An 18,720-nucleotide genomic window follows, 5' to 3' on the forward strand; every position below is an offset into this window, starting at 1 on the left:
CCAGACTGGACTCTCTACAGGGAGGGGTCTCAATTCTTGAATATTTACCATGTACCAAACACTGTGCTGGTGTTTCCCATACTTTGTCTCACTTAGCATCTTTGCATCTATGCTGAAAGACTAATCATTGCAGGTGAGGAAAATGAGACTCAGAAAGGCGGGTGGATGGTCCCAGGCTGCACAAAGGCTAGGCTGAGTCCAGCCACTCCATGTCCCCATCTCTGAAACAGGAGATGACATTCCTATCTGTCTTCAGTCCACATTACTCATACCTCCCTGGGACAGCGGTGCAGGTTCCAAGCCTGGCTCTACTGCTCCTATAAGCTATGAAACAGAAGGCAAATTCTTTGCCCTCTTCAGCTTACTTTCTTCATCCGCAAAGTGGCAGGGTTACTGAAAGGGGATAATGACCTAATTCTAAGGCATGAAAAGAGCTGGCCTGGAGCAGCGCCTGGCATGTTGAAAGCACAACATAAGTGCCCTCTGTCCTTTATTTTTCTCCTGGAATTCATCACCTTATGTCTGACATTATCATTATATTCTCTGCTCTTCTGATGACAAGCGTCTCTTCCCCACATATTCTGGTCGGAATTTTCCCACCATGAAATGAGGGAGTTCTGTTATAAAGCCCCAAGGAAGGCAGGGATTCTGATAGCGCCTAGTACCTGCCACACAATAGGAGTGCAAACAGTAAGTTGGGCAGAGTGGAACCCAGACACCCCTCCATCTCTGAAGCTTTGAGGTCAGACTACAGTCACATGTATTATCGCCCCCCTTTGGCAGGTCCTATGTTCGAGCTATATTTCGAGCTGGTGTCCTGATGGCACTGTGCGTTAATGCACTGGACTGCAAAGTCGGCTTGAACAGCAAAGTCAGAGGTTCAAGCTCACCAGCCACTCCTCGGAAATCCTATACAGGGTCACTATGGGTTGGAACCAACTCGACGGCACTTAACAACAATGTTGGAGCTGATGTGAAGATGCTCCCAGTGGGTCCCTGAAGTCAATCAGGAGTGACCTGCCTCACCCCGGGTCTGTGTGCATTTCAGAGTCACATACCCCCTGGACAGTCCCCTCTCCCACATCCTCCCACACCATCTCTAGGAGCTAAACTCTTCTCTACCTCCTAATTTAAACTGTTCCAGAGGCCACTGGGGTCAGGGATCCTAGGTACTTCTAAGCTTCGTCCCTCCTTGCTCAGGTGCATCCTGCCCCGACCCATGCTCCCAGCCCCACATCAGTACTACCTCCTTCCCAATCACCCCCCCTTCCACCCCAGCCCTCTTCCTTCACAGTGTCTGCCTACCAGAAACCCTTCCCTCTGTTCATACATCTGAACAGCCCCTCAACTGGCTTCAGAGCCAGCAAGGCCTGCAATGGGGTGGCCAGAACCAACCCCCATTGATGTCATCCTGCACCTTGGCTTCCACAGGATACAAACTGGTAACTGCAGTGGTGGCCCAGAGGAAAATACAGACCTCAGTTCTCTCCCTGGCTGTCCCTCTCCTCTTGCAGCATGCCAGTCTCCAGGTGGCCCCAGTACCTTAGTCCATATATCCCGGACAGATCAGTGCCCTCCTCTCCATCTCGCTCATGCTGCTTCCCTCTCCCCCCACCTTCCCACTTGGCCTACCCTACCCCTACCCTCCGCCCCTTGTCTTGATTGCTTCTCCTCAGCTCAGTGTCCTTACTGGAACCTCCAGCTCTGACCACAACACTACTCCTGAGGATAGAAACCCCTCCAAGTTTTCCATCCCCACATACCCATCCAGTGTTTGACTGGGCATTCTAGACCTGTTGGCAACTGACTTCTCTATCCCCTCTTCTCTCCCCATTTTCTGCTTGGTGTTGATTCTGATTGTTGGTGTCGAAAAGAGACAAGAGAAAGGAAGGAAGCGAGAACAGTTTAGCAAACGTCTCCCTTAAGATTCGGTTTCTTCTCAGGAAGCCTTCCCAGACGCCCTGGCTAGGTTAGGGCACCCCCTCTGTGTTCCCACCAACTCCTGTCCACACTCTGTAAGGCAGGTTCACATTTTCATTGTCTACCCCTAGTGGTTGGGAGCGCGGAGTGGGGCTAGGCTCCCACTGAAGATTTGTTGAATGAATGAATGGATGGATGGATGGATGGATGGATGGATGGATGGATAAGCAAACCAACGCGGAAAGGAGGGAACTAGCAGCTACCAGCTACTCTGGACGCGGGGGGAGGGGTGGGGTTGCTAGTCTAGGGGCGTGGCCACGCTGACGGACAGGCCCGTGGTCCACTGCGAGAGGAGTGCGGCGGGTTGCCCCACCCCGTCGGGAGCAGGATAAGGTGGCGCTCTGGGCAGCAACTGGCGCAGGCAGCTGCAGCGGGTGCACCTGCTAAAGGTGCCTAGGTGAGGACCCAGAGCCGAGAGAGGCCAGGACCGGCACTTCAGGGAAGATGCTGCGTGAGCGGACCGTGCGGCTGCAATACGGCAGCCGCGTGGAGGCGGTGTACGTGCTGGGCACCTATCTCTGGACCGATGTCTACAGGTAAGCGGGCCTCCGCGCCAGCCCGAGACACCCCGTCCGATCCCGGGATTCAGACCCAAGATCTCGCCCCCAGAAATCCTGGGAGCCCATGCACGCATGCTGAGATCATCCCCGGATTTGGGGAGGTAGACAAGTCTTCTTCCGGCCCAAACTGTCCTTCGTTACGAGGCCCCGTGCTCAGAAATCCTGATAGCACCACCCAGAAACCCTGAGAGCCCCCAAGCATTGTGTCAGCCTCCCTAAAATCCGGAGACCACCCCCACAGACGCTGACACCCTTTCCCGTTCCTCTTCCCCTTCACTCACTCCCCACGAACCCCGCTTCCCCCACCACCTTCTCCCCTTCCGCTTCCCGGCTCTCCCTACCCCTCAGATCCTCTGACTCACCACCACCCAAGTCCAGCCTGCCCTGCCTCCACCGTCCACTCAGTGCAGTGGACCTTTAATGGTGAACAGTCTAGGGCAGTGGGGAGCTGCGCTGGGGCGATATCTGACCCCGGGGCTTGATTAAGCTCCGACTTCGCCCTGGGAGTGGGGCTGCAGATGATGCCTGTCCCCAGACACTGGCCATACACTTCTTGTCCCCAAATTCCTTCCCCTGACTTTACCCTGAGCTCAGAGTGAGGCCTTGTCCCACCAGGCTGAGGCCTGAGACTCCAAGGGCTGTGATGGGGTTCTTATCAGTAAAGCAAAGGGACCCCGACTCTTTATCTGTAGCCTTGGTGGAAGGGGGGAATTACAGGATTTCTAATAGAGTAGGGCATGGGGTGGGGAGACAGAGGTCAGAGCCCCACCACTACCCACAGCCCACAGGATTCAGCCAAGTGCACTGACTCACCTCCCTGTAGTGTGGGGAGCTGGCTTGGTGAAGGTGCCGCTGGTGTGAATGAAATGGTGGACAGAGCCCAGTTTGGATCATGCTGAGGTTTTACCTGCCCAGGCTCTATTCCAAGCTTTTGAAATGTTGCCCAAGGCTGATGTGGGAGGGGAGAGTACCAGGGGATGAGACATGCAGGACTCTCAGGTGAAAGAGGATGCTGGTAAACGCTACCTCTCTGTGCCTTGAGCTGAGCTCACTGTAGGGGCCGACATGCTAGGCCCCCACATGCTCTCCAACCACATTGTCTCAATCACCTCCTAAGTCCCTGACAACCCTGCCCAGCCATCTCCTGCAACCCCCACTGAAGACAAGGACCAGGCTGATGCCACCAAGCCCCAGGCCTCCCAGAGGGCAAGGACTGGGCCACCCAGCTGGGACCCTGGGACTCCATCGTCCAACCCTGGCCTCAGGTGCCCCACAAGTAAAACTCAGGGTGGACTGGGTGGTCTCCAGGGTCATAACAGCAATGGAGTGTAACCCAGACCCCCATGGACTGCCCTAGCTTTCCCACCCCCCCAGCTCTGTACTGAGAACTGCTGGGGAATGGGCTGTCAGCCAGGGCACTGAGGCTTCTAAGCCTCATCTGTCACCAGACCCGACTGTTTATTCACTGGGGCATATTTGGTACAGTCTGCAAGACTGGCACTGTGTCAGATCCTCCATCTGAAGATGGGACAGGCACACTCAGGTCTTCTGTCCTGGCACAAAGAGCCCAGCCAGGTGAGGACAGGACTTGAGGGAGGTGTGGGAAGGTGGCAGAGGAGTGACAGTTGGTTGCCTTTGTCACCCTAGGCCCCACCTCCACTTAGGATTCCTCACCATCACCACCATCAGAGGCAGTCTGGACCAGTACTGCCCAAAAGAAAAAATGTGAACCACATATGTCAAATCTGTCATTTCAAATTATAGCTACAGTTGTTTAAAAACTTAACCAGGTGAACTAAATATGAATAATATACTTTATTTAATCCAGAACAGCATATACCCTTTTATTGACTTGACTTTATTGTAGTTCGCGGGTACTGTGTCTTTTACTAGTTTAAGGTTTGTGGCAACCTTGTGTCGAGTAAGTCTATAGCACCATTTTTCCAACAATATATGCTCACTTTGTGTCTCTGTGTCACATTGGTAATCCTAAAAATATTTCAAACTTTGCACACCTAGTAAACTATGACATAAATGTAATTCTATATGCATTATTATTGGTGGTGGTTATGTTCCATGGAGCCAGTTCCAACTCATAGCCACCCTGTACAGTGTTTCCTAGGCTGTAAATCTTTACAGGAGCTGAAAGCCTCATCTTTTTCCCACGGAACAGCTGGTAGTTTCGAACTGCTGACCTTAAGGTTCACAGCCCGATTCGTAACCACTACGCTACCAGAGCTCCTTATTGTTGTTGGTTGTCATTAATATACCTCTAACTCCTAGTGACCCTTTACATAAAAACAAAATATTGCCCAGTCCTGTTCCTCATAATAGTTATATTTAAGCCCATTGCTGAAGCCACTGTGTCAATCCATCTTATTAAGTAAGGGTCTTCCTCTTTTTCGCTGCCCCTCACTTCACCAGTGGTGTCATTCTCCAAGGCTTGGTCCCTCCTGATAACATGTCCAAAATACGAGAAACCAAGTCTTGCTGTTCTTGTTTCTAAGAGGCATTCTGGTTGTACGTCTTCCAACACAGATTTGTTTGTTCTTCTGGAAGTCCATAGTACTTTCAAAATTCTTCACCAACACCATAATTCAAATGCATCAATTTTTCTAGAGTTTTAAAGAGGTCTTATGCAGCATATTTGCCCAATACGTCATTTGATTTCTTAATTGCTACTTCCATGAGCATTGATATTTGGATCCAAGTAGAATGAAATCCTTGACAAGTTCAATCTTTTCTACATTTATCATGATGCTGCTTATTGGTCCAGTTGTGAGAATTTTTGTTTTCTTTATACTGAAGTGTAATCCATACTGAAGGCTGTATTCTTCGATCTTCATCAGCAAGCGTTTCAAGGGCTCCTCACTTTTAACAAACAAGGTTGTGTCATCTGCATATCATAAATTGTTAATGAGCCTTTCTCCAATCCTAATGTCATGTTCTTCTTCCTATAGTTCAACTTCTTGAATTATTTGTTCAGCTTACAGATAGAGAACTATAGTGAAAGGGCGCAACCTTGGCACACACCTTTCCTGATTGTAAACAATTCATTCAGTATCTCCTTGTTCTGCTCAAATGACTCCCTCTTGGTACCGGTTCCACATGAGGACAGTTAAGTGTTCTGGAATTCCCATTCTTCACAATGTTATCATCAGTTTGTTATTATCCACACAGTAGAATGCCTTTGCACAGTCCATAAAACACAAGTAAACATCTTCCTGGCATCTTCTGCTTTCATCCAAGGTCCATAGGACATCAGAAGTGATATACCTCATTCCACATCCTCTTCTGAAACCAGCTTGAATTTCTGGCCGCTCCCAGTCGATGTACTGCTGCAACTGTTTTTGAATTATCTTCAACAGAAATTTACTTGCCTGTTACATTAATGATATTGTCTCATAACTTCTGCATTCTGTTGGATCACCTTTCTTTTGAATGGGCACAAATATGTATCCATTCCAGTCAACTGACCAGATAAGCTGTCTTCTGAATTTCTTGACCAAGACTAATGAGTGTTTCCAGCCCTCCATCAGTTTGTTGAAACATTTCAATTGGCATACTGTCAATTCCTGGAGTTTTCTTTTTCACCAATGCCGTTGATTCACACTTGGACTTCTTCCTTCAATACTATCAGTCCTTGATCACACACTACCTCCTGAAATGGTTGAATGTTGACCAGTTCTTTTTTGTTAGAGTGACCCTATGTGTTCCTTCCATCTTCTTTTGATACTTCCTGCATCATTTAGTGTTTTGCCTGTAGAATCTTTCAATACTGGAAGTTGAGACTTGAATTTTCTCTTCACTCTATTAACTCAAGAAATGTTGAGCAGGTTCTTCTTCCATTTTGATTTTCGAACTCCAGGTCTTAGCATATTTCATTTCTGTTCAACTCTTTTACTTCCTCATTTCTTCCATTCACTTTAACTACTCTACATTCAGAGCAAGTTTCAGAGTCTCTTTTGACTTCCACTTTGTTTTTTCTTTCTTTCCTGTCTTTTTAATGTTTTTGTTTTCTTCATGTATAGTGTTCTGACATCATTCCATAACTCCTCTGGTCTTCAGTCATTAGCGTTCAGATCTGTTCTTGAGAAGGTCTCTAAATTCAGATGGGATATACTCAAGGTCTGTCTTTGCTCTTGTGGACTTGCTTTAATTTTCTTCAGTTTCAACCTAAACTTACACATGAGCAATTGATGGTCTGTTCCACAGTCAGTCCCTGGCCTTGTTTTGGCTGATAATATGGAGCTCTATGTGCTGTTATTAAGTGCCGCCAAGTCAGTTCCAACTCATAGAGACCCTGTATAGGATTTCCGAGGAGAAGCTGGTGGACTTGAACTACTGACCTTGTGGTTCAAAGTCCAGTGTTGTTCCTACAGCACCACACCAGGACTCCAAAAAATGTGTACGACTCACTTTATTGCAGGGGTCTGAAACCAAACCCATAATATCTCTGAGCTATACCTATGTTTCCAATTCTTATCATTTCAATATATAGTCATTATAAAAATTATCAATGAGATTATTTAATTCTTGTTTTCATATTATGAAGTCTTTGAAACCTGGTATATCTGTCACTAAGAGGCCTTCTCAGTGAGGACTGAGAGGGTCATAGAATGAATGGTGTCTGCAGGTTTGTCTACCCGCCCCACCCACCTCTTAGCATGGGGCTCTGAAGCATGGGGCACCACTAGGGTCTGAGAGTGAGTAGCCTTGGAATAAAGTAGGGGAATGGTCAGGTTCTGCAAGCTTGCCCACTGACCCACAAACCCGGTCTTGGAGCCAGTCTCTCCTTTCCCCGCTGCATCAGTTTGTATATCTGGATAAGTTTGGTGTATGCTTGTCCTCCTTGCTGTTAGAGAGGAGGAAAGGATTTGGTCCTGAGCTTGCAGGAACTTCAGGCCCAGGGATGATACTAGCAATTGTCTCTTGCCTTTGCAGAGTGGTCCTCCAGTTACACAGGGTTTTCATTTGACCTCACAATCAGCCATCAAGTGGGAGGTGGGGTGACCTCCCTGTTCCCCCTTCCCAGAGCTACCCCAAGGCCAGGTGGGACCTTGCCCATCACTCCCTCACAGAATATAGAAAGGCATGAATTCCTAGACATCAGCCCAGTAACATGCTAGGGAAACAGAGAAACAAGTATAGATGTGTGTATACGCCTTGAGAAGAGCCCAGAGAATTTCAGTTCTTCCCTATTTCTGACTCATCTCAGACTTTCTCTGCCCCTTGACTGGAATGAGTGCTGGGGGTTTGTTTACTTGATTGTTTTGAAAAGTCTTCCTAGGACGAAGTTCAGGGAACCGTTGAGATCCAGTTTGAAGGATTGGGGGATCGGGATGAGGGTGCCATGACCTCCCCTTCTCATAGTGTACCAGGCTTCCCTTGCCAACCCCATCGCCTACTTAGCCCCCTTCACACAGTCCATTTTGCATTTGCAGATGCTGTTAGTCTTTGAATGTACCAAACTCAGTCCTACTCAAGACTATCCCTTCTACCTAAACACTCTTCCCTAGACCTTCACATGCCTGACTCCTTGTGAGTCGAGTCTCAGCTCCTACATCACCTCCTCTGAGTAGCCTTCCTTGACCACCCCATTTTATGATGCCCCATCTCAAAACTGTAGACACTCTCTACCTCGCTATTTATTCTTTTCCTTTTCAAACCTTATTTATGTGATATTGCTAGTTAATGCTTACTGAGTGATTACTCAGTACCAGGCAGCCTTCTTAGCCCTTAGTATGTTCATCACCTGGGTATTTGATAACTTGTTTGTGTTTAAATCTCACATCATGAGTTAGGCACTATGATTGTCTGCCTTTTACAGATGGGGAAACTGAGGTCAGGAATGAGTGTATACAAGATGACACCGCTGGTAAAAGGTAGAAGTGGGCTTCCAGCTGGAACACAGCAAGGCCCCTATCCCCTGTGCTGAGCCACCTTCCTGGGACTGGTGTTTGGGGCTTGTCCTCACTTGCTCTCCCTGCCTTCCTTATGCCCATTCTCCTCCAGCCCTGAGGGAATGAATGGATGGATGGACAGATGGATGGATGGACTGCTGACACTTGATGAAAGGTTTCCCATTGCTGAACTCTCTTCTCGCAACCTCAAGAGACAGGCAGGATATAGAAGGTCAAGGGCATGTGGCCGAGCTTGGCCAGAGCTGTGCTTGCTTCTGAGAGAGTGACAGTGGAGAGGCATCCAGGCCAGGTCAGGTGGCCTCATAAATTAGAACAACACCCATGGCCCTAAGCCCTAAAAGGGAGGTCTTGCCAGGAGCCACTCCAGGGCTCAGGCTTCAGGCTAGTTCTCCAGTAGAAGGAGCTGAGGAGGACCTGGCATCCCATCTGCTGAACCCACAGCCCCCTGCACAGATGGGGTTACTGAGAGCCTTCCCTACTGCTCACAGTGCCCTGGATCACACTGAAACCTGGTGGAGGAAGCTCACTGCAGTGCCCCCACTTAACTAGACTCACACCTAATAGACTTTGAGGAGGCAGCTCTCTCATGCCCACCTGCCAGATCCCAGACTCAGGGACTTTGGCCCCATACTTGATTATGGTGGTCTTCACCCAAAATACCATAGGAAGAGCCAGCCTTTGGTGACCCTTCTCTGGAGCTTTTGACCCATACTTGCAAAATAAGTAGGGGGCTCTCCAGTCCCTATGGGCCTCTTATTTGGGTCCTCTCCTAAACCAGGTCTACCCCTACCCAACCAGGGTTCCTACTAGGAGGACTTTTATGGAGGACTCTAATCTCTAGATTCTCTCCTGTGGAAGGAGCACAGACCCGGTGCTCCCGAGCACCTGAATTTACCATCCTCTCCTCCCCTCACCCCAAGACTTGAGGCAAGTGCCCACTCTCTGAGAGCCTCAGTGTATTCATCTGTTAAATGGGCTGACTTTAGTACAAGCCTTATGGAGTTACTGAACACATTAATTGAAATCATGTGTCTCAAAGGCTGGTACCATGTCTGACACATAGTAAGTGGTCAGTATGTAGTTCTCATGAATTACTTTGGGATTTATTACGATATGACTAAGATAAATAGTAATTAGACATGGTCTCTGATGCCAAAGAGTTTATAATACTCAGGGGAGGAAACGTTGAGTGGCATTTATTTATTAAGTGTGGTTTGAGGCACCAGCCAAGGAAGGGAAAGATGAGTTCTTGCCTTGCCTCCCTCCCTTGATGCCTCCTCTCACAGGTGCTGGCCATGAGGCTGCGTGCCAGGCAGCACCCATGACTCCCCTGACATGTTCCTCCAGAGACCCAAGGGCAGGACGTTACTGTCAGGCTGCCAGAGACTAGGGTCATTGTAGGGATGAACCCTATAAGTGAGGCCAGGACAGGTGGACAAGCTGAGAGAGCCAGATACCAGCTAGGAGCAGACATGTCATGTCCTGAGTCTGGGGCTATGAGTGAGCCAGCCCAGCCGTGCAAGGCCAAGCCAGTGACCCTCACCACTGAGTGGAGACCTGAGAGATTGGGCAGCTCCCTAGAGGTCACACAGCACTCATGAGGCTGAGCAGCTGTTCGGTCACTAAGTCCCAGAATTCCCTTGGATTGGGCTCAGTAAATATCTGTCACTGTTCCACAGGCCTTTCTCACGGCTCCTTTCTTTGACACCATTTCCACAGCCTCCACCCTGTCCACCATCATCTCTCACCTCAGCAGCTGCAGTTGCCTTTTCACTGGTGCCCCAGCTTCCATTTTTGCTGTCCTGACACCCCTTTTCCACCCCGCACCCAGGGGATCCATTTAGGATTCATAAAGGGTCATGTCAGCCCTGCTTAGAAAGCTCCACTGATCTGCCCTGCTCTCAAGAGAAAGACTGACTCTGCACCATCATCTATGACTTCATCTCCGCTCCTCTCCCTCCCTCCCCTCAGCTCACAAACCCCAGCCACACTGCCCTCCTTCAGGTTTCTTGAACATGCTGAGCTAGCTTCGCTCCCAAGCTTGTGTGGAGACACCTGGATATCCCTACTCTCCTTCCCCTTCTCTCTTTGTCCAGTTAGTGATACTCAAAGTGTGGTCTGAGCAGCATCAGTATCACTTGGAAGCTTGTTAGAAATGCAAATTCTCAGACTGTACCCCAGACCTGACGGATCAGAAACTTTGGAGGTGGGCCTACAGTCCGTGCTTTTTGTTTTTTGTTTTTGTTGTTGTTTTAAATGTTTTATTGTGAATTAAGTGATAGTTTACATGGGAGAAAATTAGTTTTACATTCATCCAATCGTATATTGTTTCATTGCCATGGTTACAATCCCCTCCATGCATCATCAACCAACCAAAGGGTATACACTACAAGCCTGCCCCCTGGTCATCAGCACACAGCCCCTCTCCCTCTCTGGGTCTAAAGTACCCAGCTGCTCCATTTCTCCTCATCATCGTCTCTGCCTCCATCTCTGGCATCACTCCTTCTCTGGGTAGGGTCCCACTCTCCGCTCTTCTCCCTTGATGGTCCCAGGGACCTCCGCTCCTAGACTGAAAAGTTAATCACATCCCTCCTTGCTAAAAAAAAAATCTACCTTTACATTTACAATCCTCACAAGCAGTCCTGATTACAATTATTCACTATTATATCACAAGAGACCTATCTGCATTTTCTTTCATCAGCCCTGCCTAGACAGATTTGATACTACTCAATGGAGATTCTACCTTCCTCCAGGCCCTCTGAATCTAGGTTCCCTCTTGAAAGCTTGTAAGCCAGTCACTTCTTGCCTTTGTAGCGCCCCCCCCCCCATTTTGGGTAACCAGTGTCCAAGTTGCCCATCCCTGTCTATTCTGTGTATGGAGGGGGTGGGAATGATCCTTGCTATAAAGATTTGTTCCCTCTTTTGAGCTACTGCATCCATAGGTATAGGTCAAGTTCATCAAATTGTATCAGATTACTCTTTTTTTCATCTTCTTTCTTCTTCTGGTTGAGCTCTGATCATCTAGTCATTGAAGCCAGGTCAAGTGGGTATTATCTGCAAGTGTGGGTGTTCTTATACATATGCCCTCTCTTCTTATCAGCTGGATGCTTCACTCTCCACTCTAGTCTTTTGTGGCTATGTCATTGACTCTGGGCCCAAGAGTACAGTCTGTGTTTTAACAAACCCTCCAGGTGATGCTGATGTTGCTAACATTGGAGAATCCAAGCCAGGTTGACTTGGACTTGGTGGGCCCTCGTGTGTTTGAGTAGAACTCCATCGGATTTTCAGTGGCTGATTTTGGGGAGCAGTAAATCACCAGGCCTCTCTGGGTAGACTCGAACTGCCAACTTTTCAGTCAGCAGCCACCCAGATTAATCATTTGCACCACCCAGGGATTCCAAGATTTGAAGACCACTGGTCAAGCAAATTTTTGTCTCTTCTTTAGAGTCTAGAGTTTAGATCTCAGCCCAAATGTCGTTTCCTCAGGGAAGCTCTCTGCATAGCAATGGCACCAAACCATCCTTCCCAGGCACATACTACTTCTCAACTCGGTTTGATAATTCATTGCATTGGCCACTCAGAACTCAAGACACCATGCTCATAATTACAGGGTTTATTAGAGAAGTTAACAGCTTACAATTCAGTGTCAGAAATGTTCAGAGTACAGTTCTTCCAATCAGGACAGCCTCCCCTTAGCCATGCCCACAGGCAGGCCTCTCTCTGCCCAGGCAACTTTACAAAGCTCTTTAAGGGCTGCTGATAAATGCCCACAGGGTATACCACACCATAAACTACAGCCTGAAGGTACTCAGTCTAGCTCCATGGATCGGCAAACCTAGCTCCCCCAATGAAATGCCTAGAGGCACCCCACTCTGCAAGCAAGTCTCCTGCCCAAAGGCAGTCAGCTTCAGTTGCTCTGTGGGTTGGGAGGTCCATTGCACTGTCTCATATGCTGGCTCTTGGTTCTGTTGCTCCTCTGTCCCTCCTCTGGTGTTGCAGCTTGTCCCGGGATCAAGGAGATGCAGTGCACACACTCCACTCTTGACTCTTCTTCTCAAACAGTAGTAAGATCCGCCTCTTGCTTCTGAAATGACCCATTTTATACCCATGTTCGAGTTGCCAGTTTTTGCAACCGCAATTAACTCTATAAATGATCATTCACAACTGAATCATATCATCCTATTAGTATCTTCTCCCACCTTCTCTTGCTCAGACCCAGCAGGAAGAGCCATTTAGTGAGAGTTACCAAGACTAAAGCTAGAAGAGACGTATTAAATAGTTTACCACATCACACCCTCCCTTTCTCCCAGCCCAGGATAGGTTTCCTGACACCTTATAATTCTTCTGTGCTAATTATCACAGCTATAAGCACTGGACTGCTAACTGCAAGGTTGACAATTCAAACCTACCAGCTGCTCCTTGGAAACACTATACAGGGTTGCTATGAGTTGGAACCAACTCGGTGGCAATTAACAACAGCAACAATACATTTTGGAAAGCCAAGAGAAGCAGGTTCATTCATTCATTTATTCAAAGTACTATTGAGCTTAGCATGTCCTGGGTGCTGGGACACAATGGTGGTCCTAGTGGACCAGGGACTGGCAGCCTGTCTGTCCACACTTCCACTAGCCACTTTCCAATAAGTAAGGCTGTCACCACCATCCCACCTCTCCCCATCACACACAAACACATACTCCGTTTCCCTCAATACCATCCTTGTTCCCTCATGCAGTCTCCACAGTCCCTGGCTTGCTGGATTCTGTGAGGGATTCTGAGGCTTTTCCTGGGGGAGGGAGGCAGCCAACAGGATCCACAAGGGGACAATGGCTGCCTTTGTTTCTTCTGCCAGGACAGCTTCAAGAATAGCTGTTTGCTTAGCTTAGATGAGGTTGGTACTTAGGGTAGTGGGAGGGTGTGGGGACTTTGAGGGCCGCTGTGGGCCAGGCATGAATCCCCCCGGTCTGCAGGGCCTCCTCCAATTTCTCATTGTCCCAGAGGAATGAGGGCAGGCCCCCGGAAGATGCATATACAGCTATTGTTGTCAGTGTCTGACTCTTAGAAGATCATATGAGTCTGTAAGTATTTTTTTTCTCCCTAAACAGAATTGTTTGCAGAAGCCCAATGTATAAAGCCAAATCAAATAACAGAGGCTGTTTTTAAAGAGGCTGGGGATTATGCAAAGAGACCACAGCTTTTCAGGGAACCCCTTCCCATTCCTGCCTCTAGGTCCCACCCTTTCTGTACTCCCCAGACTCCAGCTTCTCTGACCTGGTCCCCTCCTCTTGTTGTACATTTGGTGGAACTGAGAAAGATGAAGCAGGTTGCCCAAGGCCACCCAGCAAGTTGGGTGACGTTGGGATTTGCACTTGGCAAATGTTTCCCAAAGCTGAGTCTATACTTTCCCAGGCTCTCGAATTTTTTGCCAAAACCACATCCCACCTGTAGTACTAGAATTTAAAATGTTTAATGAAACCAACACACATTTTTAATAGCTTTATTTTAAACAAGAAATGGGAAGCCATAAAGTTGCCACAAAGAGAGAATACATTCAATTAACATAAATCTACTTTTGGAGTCCCTGGGTGGTAGCCTGGGTGCTCAGCTCAAAAAGTTGGAATCTACTCAGAGACACCCCAAAAGAAAGGTCTGATGATCTACTTCTGAAAATCAATCATTGAAAACCCTGTGGAGCACACAAGCAGAATGTGGGACCCTATCCAGAGAAGCAGCGACACCAGAAACAGAGGCAGAGATGATGACACAGACTCATGGAAAGAGAAAGGCTGTGTGTTGGTAGCCAGGAGGCAGGCTTGCAGAATGTGCCCTTTGGTTATTTAAATTATTATATATTCCTGATATGTATAATATGTTTTTGTGTATAGACCTCCCCCCACACAAAAAAAGAAAAATAGAGCAAATCCTGTTGATTGATGATGCACGGAGATTGTAATCATTGCAATGAAACGATGAGTGTAAAACCGATGTTCTCCCATGTAAACTGTCACTCAATTCACAATAAAAACTTTTAAAAAATAACCTATGGAGCACAGTTCTACTCTGATATATATGGGATTGCCATGAGTCAGCTAAGTCTTTTCAATTGCTCATCCATTTAGCATCTAAGAGCATCTTGTGTGTCCCAGAGATACCCACACTTTCCTTTGGGTAAATACTGGCTGGTACTCTGAGAGGCTCTCCTGTCAGGGCCAGGCCCACACTTTCTGCTGGAGGTGGGGGTGGGGAAGATGAGGGGAGCAGTGAAATGCTCCCTGTGCTGAGCTGTGAAGGAGGGAGGGACAGAGGAAGGTTGTGCCCTCAAAGTCTCTGGGGATGGGACCCACAAATCTGCAACCTGAAAAAAGCAGAAGATTAGATAGTACCCCAGATACTTCTGATGCTCAATCACAGTTGAGAACTATTCTGGGACCAAGAAGCCACCAGGTCCTCAAAATAATAGCCCATGTCTTAAATCTCAAAGCCTATGAGAATCCAATATAAACCATTCTGAGTCTCTTTGGCCTTTAAGGACCTTCAGACCTCAGTTCAGAAGTGTTCCCTCTGGGCTCCTTACCACTTCCTCTCTCTTTCCTTCCTGTTCTCTCCCCTTAAACCAAATGGACCAGTTAGTTCTCCTGCTCTAAGTCTTGACAGCTCTTAGAAGGCTTTGTCTTTCAGAGGGAAACTACCCCTGAATCCCAAGGAGTGACTCTCTGAGGAATTCCAGGCCTAGGAAACAAGAGAGAAGGGATCTTTGTCCAGAGAGAAGGGATCTTTGTGACAAAGTCCATAATCCTTCAGGTCCATCCCCATCCCTGTAAGAGCCCAGCACTTTGATGCCAGCCTTCCTACCCTCATCTTCCCTTGGAAACTTGATGTCGAGTAAAGTCAGTCATAAAGTGACAAATACCATAGGGTCTCACAGATATGACATAAGCAAATTCCTACAAACCAAAGAGGGCTCATGGCTACCAGGGTTGGGAGAGAAGGAAAGAGGGAGTGTTTGCCTCAGGAGTCATAATTTGGAAAAGGAGAGCAAGAATGGTTTCACAACTTGAACGGAATCCATTCTCTGAATTACACACATAGAAATTGTTGAATTGCCCTATGTTTCATTGTGTATATATTCACCACAATAAATAAAAATAAGGAAGATTGCTAAGAATTCAGATACCCAAGCCCCAAAAATGGGTCCTGGGAATCTGTTTGTTTGTTTTTTTAACAGGTGCCCTCCCCTCCCCATACCAAGTAATGGCAATGCAACTGGTTTCTTTGGAGTTCCCCAGATCAGATGAGCTTGGAGGGTCCTTGTAGCATTGGCCCTCCAAGAGCTTCTTCCCAGGACCCCGTTGTCCTGTCTATACTAGGGTTCCCCATGACCCTCTCTTCTCTGTCCTTACAGCGCAGCCCCAGCCGGGGCCCAAACCTTCAGCCTGAAGCACTCAGAGCATGTGCAAGTGGAGGTGGTATGTGATGGACAAGCCGAGGAGGTGGCCACCAATGACAAACAGCGCTGGGCTCTCTCACCCAGCACCACGCTACGGCTCACCATGAGCCAGGCGAGCACCGAGGCCAGCAGCGACAAGGTACCAAGGCGAGGGATGCCCACCCTCCTTGGGCTGCGGGAGACAGTGGTAATGCTGGAATCAAGGCAGGCTCCCCCAGTGCTGCCCAGCAGAAACAGAATGCAAACCACTCCTCATTTTCTATGGTTTAGTGAGATTCATTTCAATAATGTAGTTTACTTAACACCGTATATCAAAATACCATCATTTCAACATGCCATCAGTAGGAAAAATATTAGCAAGATAGCTTACTTACCTATTCCCAGCCTTTGAAATCCCATGTGTGTTTACAGTCACAATGCATTTCAGCTCAGATTTGCACATTTTGAGTGCTCAAGTAGCCACAAGGGGCTAGTGGCTACTGTATTGGACAGCAGAGTATCAGCTCATGGGACAATGACTTCACATTGTTAGACACCATCGAGTTGGTACTGACTCATAGCAATCCATTGTACAACAGAATGAAACACTGCCCACTCCTGTGCCAGCCCTACAGTCACTGCTATGTCCAGCCCATTGGGACACCATTGTGCCAATCATCTCTTGAGGGTAATCTTTTTCCAGTGACCCTCTATTTTACCAAGCATGCTGTTTTTCTCCAGGGACTGGACCCTCCTGATAACAGGTCCAAGGTACATGAGAGAATTCTCATCATCCCTGCTTCTAAAGAGCATTCTGACTGCACTTCTTCCAAGACAGATCTGTTTATTTATCTGGGAATCCTAGTATGGCACTCTGGGATAAAGCACTTGACTGCAAGGTCAGTTTGAACCACAAGGTGTGTGGTTCAAACGCACCAGCCACTCCTTGGAAACTCTATACAGGGTTGCTATGAGTCGGGACTGACTCAATGGCACTAAAACAACATGGTACTTTCAGTATTTTTTACCAACATCATAATTTAAAGGCATCAATTCTTTTTCAGTCTGCCTTATTCATGGTCCAACTTTTGCATGCATATCACGCAATAGAAAAGATGCACCTTAGTCCTCAAAGAAACATGTTTGCTTTTTAACAGCTTTTTAAAGAGGTTTTTTTATAGCACATTTGCCCCAAGGCAGTTTGATTTCTTGACTGCTGCTTTTATGGGCATTGATTGTGGATCCAAGTAAAATGAAATCCTTGGCAGCTTCAATCTTTTCTCCATTTATCATGATGTTATTTATTGGTCTAGTCTGTGAAGGGTTTTGTTTTCTTTACATTCAAGTGTATCCATATTGAAAGCTGGGGTCTTTGATCTTCCTCAGTAAGTATTTTAAGTCCTCTTCACTTTCAGTAAACTAGGTTGTGTCAGCTGCATAGTGCAGGTTGTTTGCCACATTCTTCTCCACATAGTCCAGCTTCTCAGACTCTTTACTCAGCATCCGGGTTGAATAAGTGTGGTGAATCGATACAATCCTGGTGGCACACACCTTCCCTGATTTTAAACCATTCACTATCCCTTTGTTCTGTTCAAACAACTGCCTCTTGGACTATGTACAAGTTCCTCGAGCACGATTAAGTATTCTGTAATTCCCATATGAACCAAACCAAACCACTGTCACTGTGAGTCAATCCTGACTCATAGCGGCCCTAGATGGGGTTTCCAGTACAGTCCTTCTTTTCATGAGCAAACAACCTCACCTTTCTCTTGAGGAACAGCTAACCTGTGATTAGCAGCCCAGCGCTTAGCCACAGCCCCCTGGATTACTTAACGGCTTCATTGTTGTTGCTAAGTGCCAATGAGTTGATTCCAACTCGTAGCAAGCAACTCTGTATAAAGTTCCCAAGGTGCGGCTGGTGGGTTTTCATAGAGGATTATAATTGTGAACTGTTGAATAATAGAAAGTTTAGAGGCTTAGAATTGTAGAACATTAGATTCCTTGAAAGTTACAGCCGCAAGGTCCTTGGTTTAATTGTCTGTAAAATAAGATGTTGCCAAGGGCACAGTGAAGGTTTAGTAGTAGAATCCATGCCTTCCATGTTGGAGACCCAGGTTAATTCCCAGCCAATTGTATTTCATGTGCCATCACCATCTATCTGTCAGTGAAACTTTGTAGGTTGCTATGTTGAACAGATTTCAGCAGAGATTTCAGACTAAGATGGACTAGGAAAAAAGACCTAATAAAGCTGGGGAGTCCTGGTATGTCACTGTAGGCTAATGTGTCAGACTGCAAAGCTGTTTGAACTGCAAGGTCAGTGGTTCAAGCTCACCAGCTGCTCCTCGGAAACCTTATACAGAGTCACTGTGGATTGGAATCGACTTGACGGCACTTAACAACAACAACAGCAAGCTACTTTGGAACATTAGTCAACATAGCTTTATAGATCCCAACAGTACATTCCACACCCAATGCTGGGGATCAGGTAGCACGGGACCCGGTAGGTAGGGTTTCATTCCATGTTGGGAACCAGTTCAATTACTGATAGTAACAACAAGTATTCATGGGGTGACATGACTTACCTGAGACCACTTAGTGAGTTAGTGGTGACGCCAGGACCAGAAGTGTTTCTAATTATTCCCAGTCCTGTTACAGTGTGTCCCATCACAGCCAACTCAAAGGCACTTCACAACAACAACAGATATACAGCAGAGCCCTGGTATGGTGATGTAACCATACTGGTAACCACAAGGTCAGCAGTTCAAACCTACCAGCTGCTCTTGGAAACCCTTTAGAAGATAGGATTGTTGACTGGAAAGCGATATGCAAAAGA

The 18,720-nt window shown here is 47.3% G+C and overlaps 1 protein-coding gene across 2 annotated transcripts in view; it reads left to right on the forward strand.

The window, feature by feature from the left end:
* The first annotated feature begins 2,337 nt into the window (after nt 1-2,337).
* The window catches only part of PADI2 (peptidyl arginine deiminase, type II), a 65,970-nt gene continuing 49,587 nt past the window's right edge, over nt 2,338-18,720 (forward strand). Inside the window, exons 1-2 of one of the 2 annotated variants that reach the window (XM_006866340.1) lie at nt 2,338-2,516; nt 15,864-16,047. In XM_006866340.1, the coding sequence (XP_006866402.1) occupies nt 2,425-2,516; nt 15,864-16,047 (276 nt within the window). In that variant the 5' untranslated portion in view covers nt 2,338-2,424. The remainder of the gene's footprint in view (nt 2,517-15,863; nt 16,048-18,720) is intronic. The other variant, XM_006866341.1, reaches the window with a different exon arrangement.

Source organism: Chrysochloris asiatica, unplaced genomic scaffold (assembly GCF_000296735.1).
Source record: "Chrysochloris asiatica unplaced genomic scaffold, ChrAsi1.0 scaffold00090, whole genome shotgun sequence".
Taxonomy (NCBI): Eukaryota; Metazoa; Chordata; class Mammalia; order Afrosoricida; family Chrysochloridae; genus Chrysochloris; species Chrysochloris asiatica.